At 38.8% G+C, this 22,980-nt stretch overlaps 1 protein-coding gene across 2 annotated transcripts in view; it reads right to left on the bottom strand.

Moving 5' to 3' along the window:
- Nucleotides 1-22,980, bottom strand: part of LOC141389004 (probable 2-oxoadipate dehydrogenase complex component E1 homolog) — a 75,773-nt gene that overhangs the window by 18,251 nt on the left and 34,542 nt on the right. For both annotated transcript variants that reach the window (XM_073959979.1, XM_073959980.1), the window contains 6 exons: nt 21,879-22,002; nt 14,594-14,774; nt 8,822-9,050; nt 2,446-2,607; nt 2,193-2,266; nt 1,629-2,122 (listed from right to left, as the gene is read on the bottom strand). In XM_073959979.1, the coding sequence (XP_073816080.1) occupies nt 1,629-2,122; nt 2,193-2,266; nt 2,446-2,607; nt 8,822-9,050; nt 14,594-14,774; nt 21,879-22,002 (1,264 nt within the window). The remainder of the gene's footprint in view (nt 1-1,628; nt 2,123-2,192; nt 2,267-2,445; nt 2,608-8,821; nt 9,051-14,593; nt 14,775-21,878; nt 22,003-22,980) is intronic.

The raw sequence follows: 22,980 nt of genomic DNA, 5'->3' as shown, positions 1-22,980 counted from the left end.
TTAGCCATGTCCGTCCGTCCGTCTGTCTGGCTGGCTGGTGCGCACGATAACTCTCGAACGAATCAACCAATTCGAACCAAATTTTAGCTATCGTAATCATATCGTACCACTCCTTCGGTTACCTCCCCCACAAAAGTTCAAAATTTTTCTGTAAAATGGTGTGAACGATAACTCTCGAAAGGAACACTTGATTTTGTCCAAACTTTGCACATCGTATTGTTCCTTCCAGATATATATGGGACTCGAATCGGTCCACTCCTTCGGGTACCTCCCACACAAAATTCGGATAAAGTACATTTTAAGAGCGCCACTCGGATCGTTTGAATTTTTTTCAGTAGGTTGTCAATGCGACTCTCTTTATGACGGTACAATTTTTTTTTCTTGCGCTAGACCATAATTCTTGAGATGTTTGCCTAAAAGCTCCAACAAACCCTGACGGCACCAACCAAAATGGCAAATCCGCAAGATAATCCTCGCAGGGAATTTCTGATTGGTGCAGGCTTTGCACATCGTATTATTTTATCCAGTCATGTATCAGATTGGAATATGGATTGTATCGGTCCACTCCTTTCGAGTACCTCCCACACAAAATTCGGATAAAGTGAAGTCGAAGAGCTCCTCACGGATCGTTTTGAAATTTTTTTCAGTTAGTTTTTTTGTGGTTCGCTTTACGGCGGTACATTTTTTTGCAAGGAGTAAGTCAATAATTCCTGAGATATTGGCCTAAAAGCTTCAAGAAACCCTGACGGCACCAACCGAAATGGCAAATCCGCAAGATAATCATCGCAGGGAGTTTTTGATTGATGCAGGCTTTGCACATCGCATTATTGCATCCAGTCCAGTATGGGATTGAAATATAGACTATATCGGTCCACTCCTTTGGGTACTGTATTTTTTTCAGTAGGTTGTCCATGTCCATACTTCTTGAGATATTAGCCTAAAAGCTCCATGACCCTTACGGCACCAAACAAAATGGCAAATGCGCAATATTATTTTCGCAGGGAGTTTCTGTTTGGTACAGACTTATCACATCGTATTATTTCATCCAGTTATGTATCAGGTTGGAATAAGGACTATGCCGGTCCACTCCTTCGGGTACCTCCCACATAAAATTCGAATAAAGTGACGTTTAAGAGCTCCTCTAGCATCGTTTTGATTCTTTTTTTCATTAGGTTGTTCTACCGGCCTCATTTACAACGGTAATTTTTTTACGGAGTGAGTCAATATTTCCTGAGATAATGACCCAAAAGCTCCAAAACCCTGCCGGCACATACTAAAATGGCTTTTGTGCAAAATAACTCTAAAACTTTTTCAAATATTTCTTCCAAACTTAGTTTAACGTAATTTAATATTTCGCGTCCTTTATGAAGTAATTTGGAATCCGACAAAGTCCGTAAGAGAAAAAGTTGTCATTTTGAACTCATTACGATGGGCCAGCAACGCGGACCGGGGTCTGCTAGCCTTAAATAAAAATGTATCAGAATATGATACAGGGATGTGAGGCTCTATATATATTATAGGGTGGGTCTCTGACGAATATTTCGATTTGTATTTTTCGTTTGTATTATTAAGTATACCACCTCTGAGCAATGCATATTCGATATAGTTAACTTTTCGTTTATACTTACTTGCGATTATTAATAATACTATAAACTTTGGGATTTGTAAATGTAGGATCATCCAGCTCATTGTGGCCCCAACGACGGAAACAATTCATATCGATGAACACATCTTTGCGGAATTGTCGCTGATAATCGAATGCCAACTTTGTGACTAAGGCAACCATTTCAGGATCATCACCATTAACATGAAAGACTGGAGCTTGTATTGTCTTGGCCAAATCCGATGAATAGTCTGTGGAGCGTCCCCTATCACCGGGTGTGGTGAAACCAACTTGATTATTGACAATCAAATGAATGCTGCCACCAATTTCGAAATGTGGTACATAGGCCATGTTCAGGCATTCTTGATTAATGCCTTGGCCAGCAAAAGCGGCATCACCATGCAATATAACATTCAAGGCCGATGAGGCAAAAGGTTTCTCAGCCTCTTCACTGAAGGCACCATCTTTAAGGGTTTGTTGTTTGGAACGTGTCTTTCCCATTGCCACTGGATTGGCAGCCTACAACAATAGAACGGAAATTGTTAGAAAACATCAATCAAGTTGCTGGGTTTTGTTGTTGTTGACCCACCTCTAAATGTGAAGGATTTCTTACCATACTAAAATGTATGGTCTTACCATCGATTTGTAAATCTTCGGAGATATCTGTTTAAAAATTCCAAACGCATAAAAACACACATACACAGATACAATAATATATCATTATTAGCGATGCATATAACATATTTTTCAAAATAAATTTTTGGGCAATCATAAATCATTTGCTCTACTGTTCGGATAGACTAATAGAAAATAGAAAGAAACGTGTTCATAAAAATACTTACGAAAATGACTTATTACATCGGACATGGCTTGGCAACCATCTGGAAATTCTGACTCGCCACTGAGTTTATGGAAAACTTTTACCGGTCTCATTTGCAGGAGTATGGTTTGCAATGCTGTACGTCCACGATGTGGCATGGCGACCACAATGTGTTCCAGATCATCTGTGTAACGAAATAATATTGTATCGTTGAGGGGGGCTTTTGTGGTGGTGGGGTTTTTGTGGGGGGAATTTCAGGTGAATTTTTAATTTGATGTTTTCGCTACTTAAATGATTAATGTTTGGCGTTATGATGTTCAACTATTAAGCTTGGAATTTGCAAATTTTAATTACGCATTTAGATGTGTGTGTGCGGGATATGCTAAATTAGTTTTACACGAGGTCACATGATATGAAAAGGATAGATGATGGATTGAGATGCATAGCAGTAGAGAGAATTAATGGTGATTGAGGAGAGGAAGAATACAAATATTGTATACATTTCAGAAACAGTGATTTACAGATATGGCAGTCCTATATGAAGCCTTAAGAGGCTATATAAGAATTCCCTTTAGAGGTATCTTTATGAAATCTTCTACAGACCGATAGGATGTATTTTTATACCCTCAGCATTTATGCTAACGATAATATATACATACACTTCAATACGGGCAAAATGTGCCTCATTAAAATAATGGTTTTAGACCCCAAGTATGTTTGGACGAAATCCGTTTCAGACAATTTGGAGTTGATTTAGCCGTGTCCGTCCGTCTGTCTGGCTGGAGCGCACGATAACTCTCGAACGGATCAACCGATTCGGTCCAAAATTTGGCTTTCGTAATATTTTGTCCAAACTTAGTTCAAGTTCGAAGATGGATTATATATGTCCAATCCATCCGGTGCCTCCACCACAAAACTTCCAAAATGTTCGGAAAATTTGTGCGCACGATAACTCTTGAAGGGAGTAACCGATTTGATCCATATTTTGCACATCGTGAAATTTCAACCAGACTTAGATGAGGTTCCAATATGGACTCAATCGGTAAACTTCTTCGGGTACCTCCCACACAAAATTTCGGAAAAGTTAAGTTTAGGACCTGCTCTCGAATCGCCTTGGTAACAACTTGTATTCACTGTCCCCCATACGAAGGTGCAAGTTTCATCAGGGGCAACTCCATATTTCCTGAGAAAATAACCTGAAAGTTGAAAAAACCCCTATGTGTAGTGGTTGGAGCACAAGCTAATTCTCGAACGAATATGCCGATTCCGTCCAAAATTTGGCGTTCGTAATATTGTGTAGTTTAAGTTCAAAGATAAGCCATATCGGTCCACTCCTTCAGATACCTCCCCCACAAAAGTTCAAAAATTTTCGGAAAAATTGTGCGCACGACAACTCTTGAAGGGAGTTGCCGATTTGTTCCATACTTTACACATTCTAATATATCTACCAGATATAGATCAGGTTCGAATATGGACTATATTTGTCCACTCCATCCGGTATCTCCCACACAAAATTTTGTATAAGTTCACTTTAAGACCTGCTATCGAATCACTTTGATTTTTGTTGAAGCAACTTGCATTCGCTGCCGCAATTACGATGGTAAAAGTTTTTTTCCAGGGGCAAGTCCATACTTCTTGAGAAAACAGCCCGAACGGTGTAAAAACCCCTTATGGCACCCCCATGGTCTATGTCGGTCCATGCCTTTAAGTACCTCCTCCGCAAAACTTTTGAACTTTAATCCTAATCAAAATTTTTGTCGGTTCATACGCCCAAAATTTTTAAACCCCCTAAATACATAAGTTTTTTTGGGAAAAAAGTGTTTCAATTTGCACAGGCTGAGGGTATATCTCTGTCGGCTAATCCGACTGAAACATTTTTTGCTTGTCTTTCTGAAGTCTTCTTCTATCTGCAAAAGACCTTTATGTGGTCTTGTTCAATCGGTGGAAGATCTTTACGAAGTCTTCTTTTATCTCTGAAAGACCTTTATAAGGATTCTAGCTTTGGAGGTCTTCTTCTATATGTGGAAAACCTTTATAAGGTCTTCTATCAGTAGAAGACTTTTATGAAGTTTTCTTCTACCAGCGAAAAACCTTTATGGGGTCTTGTTGTATCTGTGGAAGACATCTATGAGCTTCTTCTACCTAAGAAAGACCTTTACGTGGTCTTCTATCTGTGGAAGAACTTTATGAGGTCTTTTCTATCTGTGGAATACCTTTATGAAGTCCTCATCTACCTGTGAAAGACTTTTATGAGGTCTTGTACTATCTGTAACCTTTAAGAAGTTTTCTTCTATTTGTGAAAGACCTTTATAAGGATTCTAGCTGTGGAAGACCTTTATGATGTTTTCTTCTGTCTGTGAAAGACCTTTATGAGGTTTCTTCTATCCGTGGAAGACCTTAATGTAGTATTCTTCTACCTGCGAAAAATCTTTATGAGGTCTTTTTCTTTCTGTGAAAGACCTCTACGGGTTTCTTCTATCTGTGAAAGACTTTTACGAGGTATTCTATATGTAGAAGAACTTTATGAATTCTTTGTATATCTGTGGAAGACCTTTATGACGTCTTCTTCTACCTGCGAAAGACTTTTAAGGCGTCTTGTTCTATCTGAAGAAGACATTTATGAAGTCTTGTTATATCTGTGAAAGGCCTTTATAAGGTATTCTATCTGCGAAATACTCTATGAGGTGTTTTATCCCTGAAAGAACTTCATGAAGTCCTTTACCTGTGAAAGACCTTTATAAGGTCTTGTTACATCTGTGGAAGAGCTTTAGGAGCTTCTCCTACCTGCGTAAAATGATGTATTGTGATGTATTTTACCTGTGAAAAGCTTTTATGAGATCTTTTACCTGCGACAAACCTCCATAAAGGTAAAGCTCTTTTACCCGCGAAATACCTTTGGGAGGTTTTGTTATATCTGTGGAAGATGTCTGTAAGCTTCATCTACCTGTTATACCTGAGGCAGACCTTTATTAGATCCTTCTACCTGCAAAAACCTTTTGAGATCTTCTTCCATATGTGGAAGACCTTTATGAAGTCGTCTTCTTCATGAGAATGATCGATATGAGGCCTTCTTCTATCTATGAAAGACTTTCATGAGGGTTCTTCTATCATTGAAAGACCTTTATGAGGACTTCTATCTGCTAAAGGTCGTTATGAGGTCTTCTTCTATCTACGGAAGACCTTTATGAGGTCTTCTATCGGTGAAAGACCTCTATGAGGCTTTTCTGTCTGTGAAATACCTCTATGAGGTCTTCTTCTATCTGCGGAAGACCTTTATGAGTTCTTCGTCTGTCAGTGATCAGGCTTTTATGATGTCTTCTATATGTGAAAGACTTTTATGATGCCTACCTTTGTAAAACATTTGTGGAAGAAAGACTTTTATGAGGTCTTATTTTGTCTTTGTGGTAGTATTCTGTCTGTGAAAGACCTTTATGAGGTCATCTTCTATCTGTGAAAGACCTTTATGAAGTCTTATATCTGTGAAGACTTTTATGTGCTGGTGCGGCTGCTGTTGAAGGAGTGCGGGGAGTCGCGTATTTGATGACCAGGTCCTCTTTTCCGTGGAAAACCTCTATGAGATCTTCTTCTATTTGTGGAAGGCCTTTATGAGGTCTTCTGTCTGTGGACAAAATTAATGAGGTCTCATTCCGTCTGCGAAAGTCCTTTATGAGTTCTTCGTCTGTCAGTGAAAGATTTTATGGGGTCTTCTATCTGTGGAAGACCTTTACGAGGCTTCATTCTATTTGTGAAAGACATTTATGAGGTCTTCTACTATCGGTGATTGATCTTTATGAAATCTGCTATCTGCGCAGTACATTTATGATGTCTTTTTCTATCTGTGGAAGACCTTTAGGAGGTCTTCTTTTATCTTAGAAATACCATCATGAGGTCTTTTTCTATCTGTGAAAGATTTTTATGAGGTCTTCTATCTGTCGAACACCATTATAAGGTATTCTTCTATCTGTGAAAGACCTTTATGATGTCTTCTATCGATGAAAGGCCTGTATGAGGTCTTTTTCTATCTTTGAAAGAATTCTATCACGTCTTCTTCTATCTGTGAAATACCGTTATGAGGTCTTCTTCTATCTGCGGAAGACCTTTGGGAGATCTTCTATCGGTGAAAGACCTTTATGAGGCATTTTTCTATCTGTGAAAGACCTTTATGAGGTCTTCTTCTATCTGCGGAAGACATTTATGAGGTCTTCTATCGGTGAAATACCTTTATGAGGTCTTCTTTTATCTGCGGATGACCATTATGAGGGTTTCTTCTATCTTTATGAGGTCTTCCTCTATCTCCACAATGTCTTTATGGCGTCTTCCTCTGTATGCGAAAGTCCTTAATGAGGTTTTCTTCTATCTGTGAAATACCTTTATGAGGTCTTCATCTATCTGCGGAATACCTTATGAGGTCTTCTTCTATCTTGATGAGGTCTTCCTCTATCTTCACAATGCCTTTATGGCGTCTCCCTCTGTATGCGAAAGTCCTTTATGAGGTTTTCTTCTATCTACGGAAGACCTTTATGAGGTCTTCTATCGGTGAAAGACCTCTATGAGGCTTTTCTGTCTGTGAAATACCTCTATGAGGTCTTCTTCTATCTGCGGAAGACCTTTATGAGGCCTTTTTCTATCTGCGGAAGACCTTTATGAGGTCTTTTTCTTTCTGCGGAAGATCTTTATGAGGTCTTCTATCGGTGAAAGAGGTGAGGTCTTCTACTATCTGTGAGTGATCTTTATTAAATCTCCCTCTATCTGCGAAAGACCTTTATGACTTTTTCTTCTATCTGTGAAAGATCTTTATGAGGCCTTCTTCTATCTACGAAATACCTTTAGGAGGCCTTCCGCTATATGATGAAGACCTTTATGAGGTTTTCTGTCGGCGAGAGACCTTTATGAGGTCTTCTTCTATCTGCAAAAGACCTTTATGAGATCTTCTTCTATCTGCAAAAGACCTTTATGAGGTCTTCTTCTATTTGCGAAAGACCTTTTTATGAGGTTTTCTATCTATGGAAGACATTTATGTGGTCTTCTCTCTGCAAAAAAACCTTTATGCGACCTTCTATTTGTGAAAGAACTTTTTGAAACCTTCTATCTGCAAATGACCTTTATCAGGCCTTCTAACTAACAAAAGACAATGATGTGGTTTTCTATTTGTGAACGACCTTTATTAGGCCATCTATCTTTAGAAGACCTTTATGAGGTCTGCTATCGGAAGAAGACCTTTATGGTGCCTTCTATCTGCGAAAGACCCTTATGAGGTCTTCTATAGAATCATTTATCCATAGAATACCTATGAAACGCTCTTTTCAAGTCGTCCATCAATAGAACACATTAATTAGTCTCTAGTCTTTTATTACTATGCAATTTTGGATCCACATTATTGTGATGTTGTTTATAATTTGAACACCATGCTCATATTTGCCTCCAAGTTGGAGGTGTTATATTATTGTTGTTGTAAGGATAATTTATTGCACTACACCCTAAAAGAATGCTTAAAAATAATTGCTTAATTGTAATCTACAATCAAACTTTTTGAAAAATTTATTAATCTATAAAACAAGCCTGAGGCCTGGCTATAAACCGGGCTATTATGTTGGCCATAAAATAAACACTTAAAAATAATGAAAGTTCGTTGTTTAACAAAATGTCCACTGAAGAGCAATAATCTTTGACGTTAAAGGATGGATGGAATGTGGAATGACATTATCAGCATCATCATGGCATGGCGATGCTTGAAGCTCAAATGATAGCCATTTTTATAATTAGGCCACTTTGGTGTTAACAAAAAAATTATTCAATTACAGATAACAAATAAGCCAAAGTGGTGGAACTAGAAAACGAAAAGAAGAAAAAAAAACAGAGCAAAATTGCAATGAAATTAAATATTCATACTCTTTGATATGTATTTTTAATGTTTCCTCCGTTGAAAAAAAAAACAAACAGAGACACAAACAAAAAGAAAACGAAATATTTGTATGGACACCATGTTGAAAGGGCTGCAAAGAAACAACAAAAAAATTCGAAACCCAGCATATTCTCTTTTCGGTTTTCTGGGTTCTTATTTTATTTCCCTTATCGCTATGGCAAAAAGTTTGTTTCACTATTTTTTTGTGTTCATTTATCTTCATTAAATTTGTATAAGCAAATACTTGGTTGGACAAAGGACCAAAACGGACTGAAAAGGGATAAGGAGATAAGGAAGCGACCCACGAAAATAAGGGGAATGGAAAAAAGTTTCAATCCCTAACCCATTGGCATTGAATTGAGAATGTGCCGGATATAAGCACAAAATAAAATACAAATTATGAGGTGATGCTAATGCTGAGCTGGCAAATAATGTGAAATGGAATACCAGGTTAAAGGAAAGTGAAAATGGAAAATGGGTTGTCGGAAAAACTTACCTTGCACACTATTGCGCAATAATTGCCAAAAGAATGCTAATAAACTTTCGGCACCCTCACCGCCATAACGTTTAACAGTTGGAAATTTTGTGGCCATAAAATTATCCCATGCCTGCGACTTAATTAATAATTCAGCGATTTGTTTGCGATTGTCATTGCTTAGATGTTGCTGGCACTCAGAACGTAGCCGTTCAAAATGCAAGGCCAACCATTCACGTTCCTCCAAGTTCTGAAAAAATTAAAGAAAAAAGGTCAAGTTTAATGGCATTTAAATTATGAACAACATTTGGTCTTAAAAATTAATTATTATGGAGTTGAGGGTAGCATTTAAAATTTACTTAAAAAATCTATGCTCAAAGAGTTTAAATTTACTTTAAAAATCCACGTTTATGGAGCTGTGGGCCTTTGAAATTCACTTAAAAAATTCATGCTCAAAGAGTTGAAATTTACTTAAAAAATTTACGTCTATGGAGCTGTGGAAGGCCTTAGAAATTCACTTAAAAAACCCACGCCCCAGGGAGTTGTGGAAGGCCTTTGAAATTCACTTAAAAATCCACGCCCCAAGGAGTTGTGGAAGGCCTTTGAATTTTAATTAAAAAAATCCACGCCCCAGGGTGCTGTGGAAGGCCTTTGAAATTTGTTTAAAAAATCCAAGTCTATGGAGCCTTGGAAGGCCTTTGAATTTTTTTTTAAAAAACCCAAGTCTATGGAGCCGTGGAAGGCCTTTGAATTTTTTTTTTAAAAAATCCAAGTCTATGGAGCCGTGGAAGGCCTTTGATTTTTTTAAAAAAAGTCCAAGTCTATGGAGCCGTGGAAGGCCTTTGAAATTGACTTAAAAATCCACGCTTATGGAGCTGTGGAAGGCCTTTAAAATTTACTTAAAAAATCCACGCCTATGGAGTTGTGGGTGGCCTTTGAAATTTATTTAAAAAATCCACGCCTATGGAGTTGTGGGTGGCCTTTGAAATTTACTTAAAAAATCCACGCCTATGGAGTTGTGGAAGGCCTTTGAAATTTACTTAAAAAATCCACGCCTATGGAGTTGTGGGTGGCCTTTGAAATTTATTTAAAAAATCCACGCCTATGGAGTTGTGGGTGGCCTTTGAAATTTACTTAAAAAATCCACGCCTATGGAGCTGTGGAAGGCCTTTGAAATTTACTTAAAAAATCCACGCCTATGGAGCTGTGGAAGGCCTTTGAAATTTACTTAAAAAATCCACGCCTATGGAGCTGTGGAAGGCCTTTGAAATTTACTTAAAAAATCCACGCCTATGGAGCTGTGGAAGGCCTTTGAAATTTACTTAAAAAATCCACGCCTATGGAGCTGTGGAAGGCCTTTGAAATTTACTTAAAAAATCCACGCCTATGGAGCTGTGGAAGGCCTTTGAAATTTACTTAAAAAATCCACGCCTATGGAGCTGTGGAAGGCCTTTGAAATTTACTTAAAAAATCCACGCCTATGGAGCTGTGGAAGGCCTTTGAAATTTACTTAAAAAATCCACGCCTATGGAGCTGTGGAAGGCCTTTGAAATTTACTTAAAAAATCCACGCCTATGGAGCTGTGGAAGGCCTTTGAAATTTACTTAAAAAATCCACGCCTATGGAGCTGTGGAAGGCCTTTGAAATTTACTTAAAAAATCCACGCCTATGGAGCTGTGGAAGGCCTTTGAAATTTACTTAAAAAATCCACGCCTATGGAGCTGTGGAAGGCCTTTGAAATTTACTTAAAAAATCCACGCCTATGGAGCTGTGGAAGGCCTTTGAAATTTACTTAAAAAATCCACGCCTATGGAGCTGTGGAAGGCCTTTGAAATTTACTTAAAAAATCCACGCCTATGGAGCTGTGGAAGGCCTTTGAAATTTACTTAAAAAATCCACGCCTATGGAGCTGTGGAAGGCCTTTGAAATTTACTTAAAAAATCCACGCCTATGGAGCTGTGGAAGGCCTTTGAAATTTACTTAAAAAATCCACGCCTATGGAGCTGTGGAAGGCCTTTGAAATTTACTTAAAAAATCCACGCCTATGGAGCTGTGGAAGGCCTTTGAAATTTACTTAAAAAATCCACGCCTATGGAGCTGTGGAAGGCCTTTGAAATTTACTTAAAAAATCCACGCCTATGGAGCTGTGGAAGGCCTTTGAAATTTACTTAAAAAATCCACGCCTATGGAGCTGTGGAAGGCCTTTGAAATTTACTTAAAAAATCCACGCCTATGGAGCTGTGGAAGGCCTTTGAAATTTACTTAAAAAATCCACGCCTATGGAGCTGTGGAAGGCCTTTGAAATTTACTTAAAAAATCCACGCCTATGGAGCTGTGGAAGGCCTTTGAAATTTACTTAAAAAATCCACGCCTATGGAGCTGTGGAAGGCCTTTGAAATTTACTTAAAAAATCCACGCCTATGGAGCTGTGGAAGGCCTTTGAAATTTACTTAAAAAATCCACGCCTATGGAGCTGTGGAAGGCCTTTGAAATTTACTTAAAAAATCCACGCCTATGGAGCTGTGGAAGGCCTTTGAAATTTACTTAAAAAATCCACGCCTATGGAGCTGTGGAAGGCCTTTGAAATTTACTTAAAAAATCCACGCCTATGGAGCTGTGGAAGGCCTTTGAAATTTACTTAAAAAATCCACGCCTATGGAGCTGTGGAAGGCCTTTGAAATTTACTTAAAAAATCCACGCCTATGGAGCTGTGGAAGGCCTTTGAAATTTACTTAAAAAATCCACGCCTATGGAGCTGTGGAAGGCCTTTGAAATTTACTTAAAAAATCCACGCCTATGGAGCTGTGGAAGGCCTTTGAAATTTACTTAAAAAATCCACGCCTATGGAGCTGTGGAAGGCCTTTGAAATTTACTTAAAAAATCCACGCCTATGGAGCTGTGGAAGGCCTTTGAAATTTACTTAAAAAATCCACGCCTATGGAGCTGTGGAAGGCCTTTGAAATTTACTTAAAAAATCCACGCCTATGGAGCTGTGGAAGGCCTTTGAAATTTACTTAAAAAATCCACGCCTATGGAGCTGTGGAAGGCCTTTGAAATTTACTTAAAAAATCCACGCCTATGGAGCTGTGGAAGGCCTTTGAAATTTACTTAAAAAATCCACGCCTATGGAGCTGTGGAAGGCCTTTGAAATTTACTTAAAAAATCCACGCCTATGGAGCTGTGGAAGGCCTTTGAAATTTACTTAAAAAATCCACGCCTATGGAGCTGTGGAAGGCCTTTGAAATTTACTTAAAAAATCCACGCCTATGGAGCTGTGGAAGGCCTTTGAAATTTACTTAAAAAATCCACGCCTATGGAGCTGTGGAAGGCCTTTGAAATTTACTTAAAAAATCCACGCCTATGGAGCTGTGGAAGGCCTTTGAAATTTACTTAAAAAATCCACGCCTATGGAGCTGTGGAAGGCCTTTGAAATTTACTTAAAAAATCCACGCCTATGGAGCTGTGGAAGGCCTTTGAAATTTACTTAAAAAATCCACGCCTATGGAGCTGTGGAAGGCCTTTGAAATTTACTTAAAAAATCCACGCCTATGGAGCTGTGGAAGGCCTTTGAAATTTACTTAAAAAATCCACGCCTATGGAGCTGTGGAAGGCCTTTGAAATTTACTTAAAAAATCCACGCCTATGGAGCTGTGGAAGGCCTTTGAAATTTACTTAAAAAATCCACGCCTATGGAGCTGTGGAAGGCCTTTGAAATTTACTTAAAAAATCCACGCCTATGGAGCTGTGGAAGGCCTTTGAAATTTACTTAAAAAATCCACGCCTATGGAGCTGTGGAAGGCCTTTGAAATTTACTTAAAAAATCCACGCCTATGGAGCTGTGGAAGGCCTTTGAAATTTACTTAAAAAATCCACGCCTATGGAGCTGTGGAAGGCCTTTGAAATTTACTTAAAAAATCCACGCCTATGGAGCTGTGGAAGGCCTTTGAAATTTACTTAAAAAATCCACGCCTATGGAGCTGTGGAAGGCCTTTGAAATTTACTTAAAAAATCCACGCCTATGGAGCTGTGGAAGGCCTTTGAAATTTACTTAAAAAATCCACGCCTATGGAGCTGTGGAAGGCCTTTGAAATTTACTTAAAAAATCCACGCCTATGGAGCTGTGGAAGGCCTTTGAAATTTACTTAAAAAATCCACGCCTATGGAGCTGTGGAAGGCCTTTGAAATTTACTTAAAAAATCCACGCCTATGGAGCTGTGGAAGGCCTTTGAAATTTACTTAAAAAATCCACGCCTATGGAGCTGTGGAAGGCCTTTGAAATTTACTTAAAAAATCCACGCCTATGGAGCTGTGGAAGGCCTTTGAAATTTACTTAAAAAATCCACGCCTATGGAGCTGTGGAAGGCCTTTGAAATTTACTTAAAAAATCCACGCCTATGGAGCTGTGGAAGGCCTTTGGAATTTACTTAAAAAATCCACGCCTATGGAGCTGTGGAAGGCCTTTGAAATTTACTTAAAAAATCCACGCCTATGGAGCTGTGGAAGGCCTTTGAAATTTACTTAAAAAATCCACGCCTATGGAGCTGTGGAAGACCTTTGAAATTTACTTAAAAAATACACGCCTATGGAGCTGTGGAAGGCCTTTGAAATTTACTTAAAAAATCCACGCCTATGGAGCTGTGGAAGGCCTTTGAAATTTACTTAAAAAATCCACGCCTATGGAGCTGTGGAAGGCCTTTGAAATTTACTTAAAAAATCCACGCCTATGGAGCTGTGGAAGGCCTTTGAAATTTACTTAAAAAATCCACGCCTATGGAGCTGTGGAAGGCCTTTGAAATTTACTTAAAAAATCCATGCCTTTGAAATTTACTTAAAAAATCCACGCCTCTGGAGCTGTGGAAGGCCTTTGAAATTTACTTTAAAAATCCACACCTATGAAGCTGTGGAAGGCCTTTGAAATTTACTTAAAATATCCACGCCGATGGAGCTGTGGACGGCCTTTGAAATTTACTTAAAAAATCCACGCGTATGGAGCTGTGGAAGGCCTTTGAAATTTACTTAAAAAATCCACGCCTATGGAGCTGTGGAAGGCCTTTGAAATTGACTTAAAAAAATCGACGCCCGTGGAGTTGTGGAAGGCCTTTGAAATTTACTTAAAAAATCCACGCCTTTGGAGCTGTGGAAGGCCTTTGAAATTTACTTAAAAAATCCACGCCTATGGAGCTGTGGAAGACCTTTGAAGTTTACTTAAAAAATCCAAGCCTATGGAGCTGTGGAAGGCCTTTGAAATTAACTTAAAAAATCCACGCCTATGGAGCTGGGAAGGCCTTTGAAATTTACTTAGAAAATCCACGCTTAGGGGTAGTTTACACTATATGTAAATGTCATATGACATGAAATTTTCCATCGTTATATATTCGCTAATATGTGTAATATTGGAGATTTTCCTTACGCCATTTATTCTGTGCGTCCACACCAGCCAGAATGTAAAAAACGACGTCTCCACATTGCCTCCGTGGGTAAATATGGAATGTTTTTATTTCGTGTCATATGACATTGATAGATAGTGTAAACTACCTCTTATGGAGCTGTGGAAGGCGTTTGAAATTTACTTAAAAAATACACGCCCATGGATTTGTGGAAGGCCTTTGAAATTAACTTAAAAAACTCAACGGCTATGGAGTTGTAGAAGATATTCATCGTTCAACTGACTGTCATAAATTTATCTCTTATCCTCTATGCCACTTATAGTTCAACAAATTTACGTATAAAGCTATACACAGCCTAAAACACATTCATACAAGCATACAAGAAACAAATAAAACATAAACTTACCTCCACATATCCAAATTCTGCACTCACTGTATTGCCGCAGTATATTTCTTTCAGTAATCTCTCCAATTCTTCTACCGTCGTTGTATGACTAGCCAATTCCGGTGCATTTAATATACCCTGTGGTTTGACCGCCTCTTTATTTTGTAGACCATAAAATACTGGATTTAATTCTTCCAATAAACTGTGGAATAAAATTGGACATAAAAGGAGGGTTAGGTGAATTATTAAAAAATCGTTTGTTTGGGTATAACATGAATCGTTTTGTTTTAATGATAATATACAAAATTCAAATTCCAGTGAAGAACATTTATAAGATGACATTCAAAATAGGAATAGAAATTCGGCTGCCATTTCAGAATACACTTGTTTGGATTTGTATCGTTTTTCTGTGTTGGGGGAAGCATATCCCGGAATGCCTGCTCCGAATTCTTTTTCTCCGTGCCGGAACGGAGGAAAACCTAGGACAAATATGGATGTGATCGGTTTGTCAGATCAGCATCCACCACACTCAAACTTTGGTGAGATGTACGTTGCGTGAACACAGTCGCCAGTAAGTCATCGTCGTCATCAGAATACGAGACTTCCCGGCAGTCCCCCCAAGAGCAGCCGCACAAGCGCCATTTAACACCAGCCGTTGCTGTCCCAGTCAATGAAAATACATACTTTTTAAATTTTGTTGCAATGGACTCTGGAAACCATGCTCAACAACTGCAGTTTACAGCGTTGTGGTGGTAACAACGTTCTGAGGAAGGATCACATCAGAACTGTAGGTGGGGGGATTAGCTTTCTTATTGCACTAGTTTGTTCAATTCAGACCTATCTCGCTTGAGCTTGGCTCTAATGACCCATTCATTCAATGTATGGGGGTAGCAGTCAGTTGTGGAACTGCCAAGGTAGAGTTGCTGAAGGTACCCAACCCGCCGATAAATAGCTGTACTCCAGGTTATAGGCCCAACATTAGTCCGTTTTTGGAAGGTCATAACCGTCTGGTCTAGGGGGACTTTATTGCTCATCATGACATATGGCATTCGGTCCCCTGTCAGAATTAAACGAGATGGCCACACTTTCCCAGATACCGTGTCAAACGGTCTGGCAAATGACGTCAACTGAAAACCCGTTGTTTTCTTCGTTCAAATCAGGTTAGACCATTTTACCTCTGAATGCCGCACTGCCATCAACCATGGAAATGCTAAATGGCTTAGTTTAAGCTCGCCAATCGCCGCTTCAGATATATGTCCAAACCTTTTAATGTAAGGGTAACAGAGATGATGATCCGAGACTAGTTAAATATCCGAAGTGAGACTAAATTTCAAAGCATAGGCGGCGGGATTAGTAAGTGAGCCATCAAGCCTACTCCAGTGACCCCAGGATCAGAGAACTGACACTGGAAGTTAACAGGTTTGTCGGTGAGCCTAAATCATCTGAAGAATTAAAACATTGGAGCCGGAATAACTGAATTGTGAACAACGGTTAAGAGGGGCGCAAGATTTTTTAATCGACAGTTGTCGTGCACCCCGGGAGAGACAAGGCAAAGAGAAGAGTACTAGATCGCATTAGATATCTTCCTGCCGATAAGAAACAACCACAATTTACAATGGATGATGTTGCGAATTCCTTCAGGAATGCTAAATCATCCAAAGCGTTGGGTCCTGATGCCACAGCTATCTGTGACAAGCTGAGATGTAGAAACAAGGTCGTCAAATCCCTAGCCAGCGGTACTTGGGGTACAGATAAAGAAACCTTATTAACAACATATAACGCGATGAGTCTGTGCTAAGCTACGCAGTGCCAGTGTGGTCAGCGAATATAAGTGCAACATGGTGGAAAAATATTCAAACCTGCCAGAATGCGCTCTGACAACCACAAGAGGTGCCTCCTCCTCATATTTTCCTTCAGTGGACCATCTACACGAGGAGACAAAGCTTCTTCCGGTACAGCAACACAATGGCATGCTTTAATTGCAGTAATTGCTCAGGTGATACCGTAAGAGCCATCTTAATCACCATATGCATGTCAAAACTTGGTCAATGGGATAATAAATAATGCAAGTATTTCATGGGTTTTCAGTACTTTTCATCCTTTCAAATCACTTCCACAAAGCTTGGCCATTTATTCGGATGAATTCAAAATGGTAGACGGAACTGCGACGGGACTTCTTTACGAGGAACTCGATTTCAGGCTTTATATATGTTAAATCTGTCCGTCTTCCAAGCGGTAATGCTAGCTAGGGCTGATACAAGTCAACATAAGTGGCTCTGAAAGGCCAGAGTTGGTATATGTCGACAGCCAGGCGGCACTCTTGACACTCAAATCTGATAGGAAGGTTACAGAATGAAATCACTTTCTGCTGGGTACCGCTACACAGTGCCATTGACGGAAAGGATATTGCAGAGGAGGCATCACTGTCTTCAAATATTACAATTGAGGAAGCTGGAATAAACTCGGCAACTTCTATACAAATCTAACTGTTCGTTATTGATAGAACGAACGTGGTTTCAGAGTTTCGAGGCCTCTTTGACGTAGAACTTCTTCCTTATTTCTACTTAACAAGGTCGAGATTAGAATTGCTGTAGGGGTCATTACGGGACACTGCTATGTAAGATTAAGAACATGTTGGTTGGATGAAAGCAATGCCGATGACCGCAGCCAATGTGAGAATGAGGAAGAGACAGAGGCCATCGGGCGCCTAATATACCAATGTCCAATGGTTGGTGATTATGAGCACTCGTCTGTCCCATAGTTATCAGACTTGGACCCAGTACGTAGTGTCCTTTTCTCAAGAAGCCTTATATGGCTATAGGGAAAGTACTCAGAGCGTCTTTGGAATTTAAACTAAATTACAATCAACTGGAGGCTTCCTCTTTGAGGTCCTACCTATCTTTCCTAACTACTTGCCATCTAAACTTTATTTTTTAATACCACGCTTCCATTCTATCTTTTTTTCTTCCACCCACAGGATGAACACATTGGACCCAATGGACCTTTGGTCTCGACCTTAGCATAACCTAACCTAAGTTCGAGATAATAAGTACAAAATTATCAGTCAGCTTTGCTGAAAGAGATATATACGCTCAGCCTATGTGAATTGAATCTTTTATCTACGGGCAGACCGAATATCGAACCAAAATTTCTTTCCGCAAAAATTATGTATTTAGGGGGTTTCAGAATTTTTTCGCCCTTTTCGGTCATTTAACTTGCCGACAAAAATGTGGATTAGGATTAAAGCTGAAAAGTATTGCGGGGGAGGTATTTGAGTGAATGGATCTACGTAGTCCATTTTGGAAGTGTATCTTATTTTGGGTGTCATTTCTTTTCGATAATATCGCGCCCACCAGTCATTTCAGTTGGTCGCCGTATAACTTAGAGCTTTAAAACAAACAAATCGGTCGTACCAAGGATACACGCAGAAAAATATATTTTAGAAATATGTTTGGATCCAAACAAATATATGTTTGGATCCAAAAATCGGAGGTACCTATGGACCTTTTGTTGACAGTTTTTCGAATTACACATAGATCGGTTAAAAAACCGAAAATGGGGAGGTACCGTCTTAGGGAGGCTATACAAAAACATGGACCTATGTCATGGGTGACCAAGAAGAGAACAGACCAAAATGTGAATGTATTCAAACGATTGGCAACTTATGACTGTGTGTTAGTGTGTTTTTATGCACGCACGCTACAAAACAAAAACAAATCAAAACATTATCCCTCATTCGCACGCTCTTTCTATGCATTCGGGTCATATGTGTGTAAATTGCCGAAAATCTTCGGCACCGCCGTGTCAAAGAAGAACACATTTGACCTATGTTGACAATTTATATAGGGGGGCTATACAACAACATGGACCTACGTTGACAGTTTTTGGTGGAGATGTTGCGTGACCACTGGGAACCTCAAATGTTGACTTACAAATAGTTCGGTCGAAAATATTTAGAGAGTTTTGAAAATGTTGGGCGTATGAAACGACAAAAATGTTGATTAGGATTAAAGGGCAAAAGTTTTGCGGAGGAAATACTTAAAGGAATGGATCGACATTGACCATTATGGAAGTGGATCTCCAGCCACTACATATGGTGCCATAGGGGGTTTTTACTCCCATCGGGCTGAAGTGTGGATTTGCCCCTAAAAAACTTTTACCATCGTAATTGAGGCAGACGATGCAAGTTGCCTCAACAAAAATCAAAGTGATTCGATAGCAGGTCTTAAAGTCAACTTATCCGAAATTTTGTTTGGGATGTACTGGATGAAGTGGACAAATATAGTCCATATTTGAACCTGATCTATACCTGGTATATATATTAGGATGTGTAAAGTATGGACCTATTCCGCCACTCCCTTCAAGAGTTACCGTACGAACAATTTTTCCGACAATTTTTGAACTTTTGTGGCGGAGGTACCTGAAGGAGTGGACCGATACGGCTTATCTTCGAACTTAAACTATGTTTGTACAAAATATTACTAAGGCCAAATTTTGGACCGAATCAACAGATCCGTTCGAGAGTTATCATGCGTTCCAACCACCTCACACGGTGTCGTAGGGGTTTTCTTGCAACTTTGGGGCTATTTTCTCAGGAAGTGTGGACTTGCACCTGATGAAACTTGTACCGTTGTATGGGTGACAGTGAATACAAGTTCCTGAAACAAAAGTCAAAGCGATTCGAAAGCAGGTCCTAAACTGAACATAACCCAAATTTTGTGTGGGAGGTACCCGAAGGACTGGACCGATTGAGTCCATATTGGAAATTCATCTAAGTCCGGTAGACATTTCACGAGTTGCAAAGTATGGTTGCTCCCTTCAAGAGTTATCGTACGTACAACTTTTCCGAACATTTTCGAACTTTAGTGGGGGAGGTACCGGAAGGAGTGGACCGATATGGCTTATCTTCGAACTTAAACTAAGTTTGCACAAAATATTACAAAGACCAAAATGTGGACCGAATCGGCAGATCCGTTCGAGATTTATCTTGCGGTGCAAACACTACACACGGTGTGATAGGGTTTTTTGCACCTTTCAGGCTATTTTCTCAGGGAGTATAGACTAGCCCCTGATGAAGCTTGTACCGTTGTATGGGGGACAGTGAATACAAGTTGTTACAACAAAAATCAAAGCGATTCGAGAGCATGTCCTAAACTGAACTTTTCCCAAATTTTGTGTGGGAGATACCCGAAGGAGTGGAACGATTGAGTCCATATGGGAACCTCATCTAAGTCTGCTAGAAATTTCACGATGTACAAATTATGGGCCAAATCGATTACTCCCTTCAAGAGTTATCGTGCTTTTGTGGGGGAGGTACCGGAAGGAGTGGACCAATATAACCCATCTTCGAACTTAAACTAAGTTTGGGCAAAATATTATATATATACAATTGTTCCACAAACATCCCTGAAGGGACAAGGGAGACTTCTCTCATATCAATGAGTGCACCCCGATTCATATTAGCTCAATGATATGGGACCTACTGTTTATCGCCGAGTCCGAACGGCGTGTCTTAAGACACCACTTTGTAGTGAAGTTTTACATGGCTGAAATACTCAGGAAATGTTGCCAACATTACTGAGGGGTATTTTGCCACCGCTGAAAAATGTTTGATGTTGCCTGGCCGGGGAATCAAACCCACGACCTTCAGCGTACCATTGCACCACGGTGGCACCCAAATATTACGAAAGCCAAATTTTGGACCGAATCGATTGATCCGTTCGGGAGCTATCGTGCGCTCCAGCCAGCCAGACAGACAGACATACGGACGGACATGGCTAAATCAACTCCAAATTGTCTGAAACACATTTCGTCCAAACATACTTGGGGTCTAAAACCATTATTTCGATGAGGCACATTTTGCCCGTATGAAAGTGTATATACCCTCGTTAGCATAAATGCTGAGGGTATAAAAAGAGCTACTTATGCTTCCCCGGTCCTACTCCCTAATATATAGTGGGTTTTTGTAGAGAACCACAGTTTCCTACAAAGTTATTTCTTACGGTAAGTTTGTTTGTTAAATAAAGAAATTTTGATGTGCTAGTAGCTAATTGCAGGGGTAGTGGTATAGGGTGTCACATGGTCGGCCCGGCCCGTCCGACTATAACATTTGTTTACTTGTTTTTATTTGTTTTCCTTTCTAAAAGTTTTTGTATTTGGGATTTTGTATGTACCTATGTGTCTGTTGTTGTTTTTGTGTTTGTTATTTCTAATAAAAGAAAAACCACCACCATTTATAAATGTGTGTGTATGTTTTTTGTGGCTTTTGGGTTTGTTTTCACCCAAACATATATTTGTTTGCAGGACCCAAACATATGTTATATTTGGGACTGTTGCAAACATATATATGTTTGCTGCAAGATATGTTTGGGACATATTTTAGCCTAAAGGAATAAGGCTATGTTGTCGTTCTCATCAGTCATTTCATTTGGTGTCAGCATTAGTTTTAGAGCTGTTGAACTATTATCTCTGGAAGTATGGACTTATCCAATACTTTTAGGAAAAATCCAAAACGATTCTATTTGGAAAAATCCATGTTTGGAAAAAATTTAACGATGTACAATGTTAGCACCAAATCGTTGACTCCCTTTAATACTTATTATGTTATCCAGCCAACAGCAGCGACAGATGGATGGAGAGCCATAATTAGATCAATTTCAAAATGTCTGAAGTGGATTTGGTCTTATCATATGTCTTAACATATGTGGTACTTAAACCTTTATATCAATGAGACACATTTCTCGTGAACATGTATCTATACCCTCTGTACCCCCAAGGCTGTCTTCCTCCATATCAATGGGTATTCTGTCCATAATCAACGTTGATTTGAATTAACATAAAAAAGATTAGGAGATTTTTATTTGTAACTCCAATAATTAGTTCTTAAATAAGCTTAAAACATAAATCCGACCAACCCTAATAATGACAAGTGTATAAAGACCACAAATCTCTTCTTTTATTAGCCATTTCAGTTTTGTCCAAATAAATGTAACGGATAACTGAACAAAGCAGAAAGCAATACCTTGTTCAGATGGAAAATGAAAAGAAAAAAAGGGGAAAAGTCTCGTTGTTAGGAAATAATGAATGTTAGTAGAATGCCTGTTAGCAAAGTTGGCGGATGTTGGCCTATTGTTGTAGTTTCGTTTTTGGCGTTGATTCGTCATTTATTCTCTGAATGTTGGGTTATATTTTGAGCTTTGTTAAATAATTCGAGGTTTTTTTGTTTGTGAAATTTCTATTCCCTATTATTCTTTTGTGTTTTTATTTTGTTTTGCTTTGTTTTGTTCTGTTATTTTTGCTTTATTACCTTTGTTGACTTTTAATGCTGATGGGATTTACGGCTGCCAATTTGTGGCCATATTTGCGATAAGCCTCTACCCAACGGTACACATTACCTTGGGCATTTCTTGACTGGACCACTTCCTCTGGAACTACACACACAGATGTAGGTATTATGTGTTTTGTTTAGCCAGTAGCCATCATCCATTCATTCATCCATTGTTGGTTGGTTGGAAAATATGCAAAAACGGGGGAGAAAAAAAAACATGAAAAGAAAAACCATAAAATATATGTTTGTAATCGTAAATTGGTGTAATGTTATGTTACTAACTCTAAGGTTAAATGCTAATAAATATTCGGCTTATGTTGCCCTAGAATTTGCTTAGGATTTTGTATGGTCATGCAATTTGTAAATAATATATACTTTGCTTGTTGTGCAAAGTTCATAAAGCCCAAGCAATTATGTATTGCTATTAAAAAAAGTATAAATTAAAGTTGTTTTGGACTAGAATGGGGGAGTATAATGGTTGTATATGGAGCATACACTTAAATTCAAAGGCAGTTTATTTGTAAGAAATTGTAATGAGAAAATATTTCTTAGAGAAACTTTTCTAAACAATTAGATTTTTCCGAAAATTTGTTTTGGATTACTTTAGGGGTGATTTATAAAACAAAATAAAAACAAGTAAAAAAGTGTTAGGTTCGGCCGGACCGAACATTTCATAGCCTCCATCATGAAATACATATTAGTTAATTTTCCTTCCTGTACACAATTTTAAATAGATATATTTTGTGACCACGGAAACGAAAATGCTCTACAAAGTCAGAAAATGTATCGAAATATTTCTTCAATCGGGCGCCACCTTTTTATGAGGGCTATATCAAAGTATGGACCTATGTTGCCAATTTTGGTGGAGATATTTTGTGACCACTTTGAACGTCAAATGTCAAATAACAGGTGGTTCGATCATAAAGTAGTTAAAATTCTCAAAACACATAAATTCGGAAGATATCGTGATATGAGAGCTATACCAAAAATTTCAGTGTAAAGTTGTTGTGACCACTAGGAACCTCAAATGACAATTTACGGCTAGTTTGGCTAACAATTCTAGCTGAAATTCTCAAAATAA

This window comes from Musca autumnalis, unplaced genomic scaffold (assembly GCF_047663935.1).
Source record: "Musca autumnalis isolate F117 unplaced genomic scaffold, ASM4766393v1 scaffold_1, whole genome shotgun sequence".
Classification (NCBI taxonomy): domain Eukaryota; kingdom Metazoa; phylum Arthropoda; class Insecta; order Diptera; family Muscidae; genus Musca; species Musca autumnalis.
The sequence above is the reverse complement of the archived record's forward strand: the minus strand, read 5'-3'. Positions and strand labels throughout refer to the sequence as shown.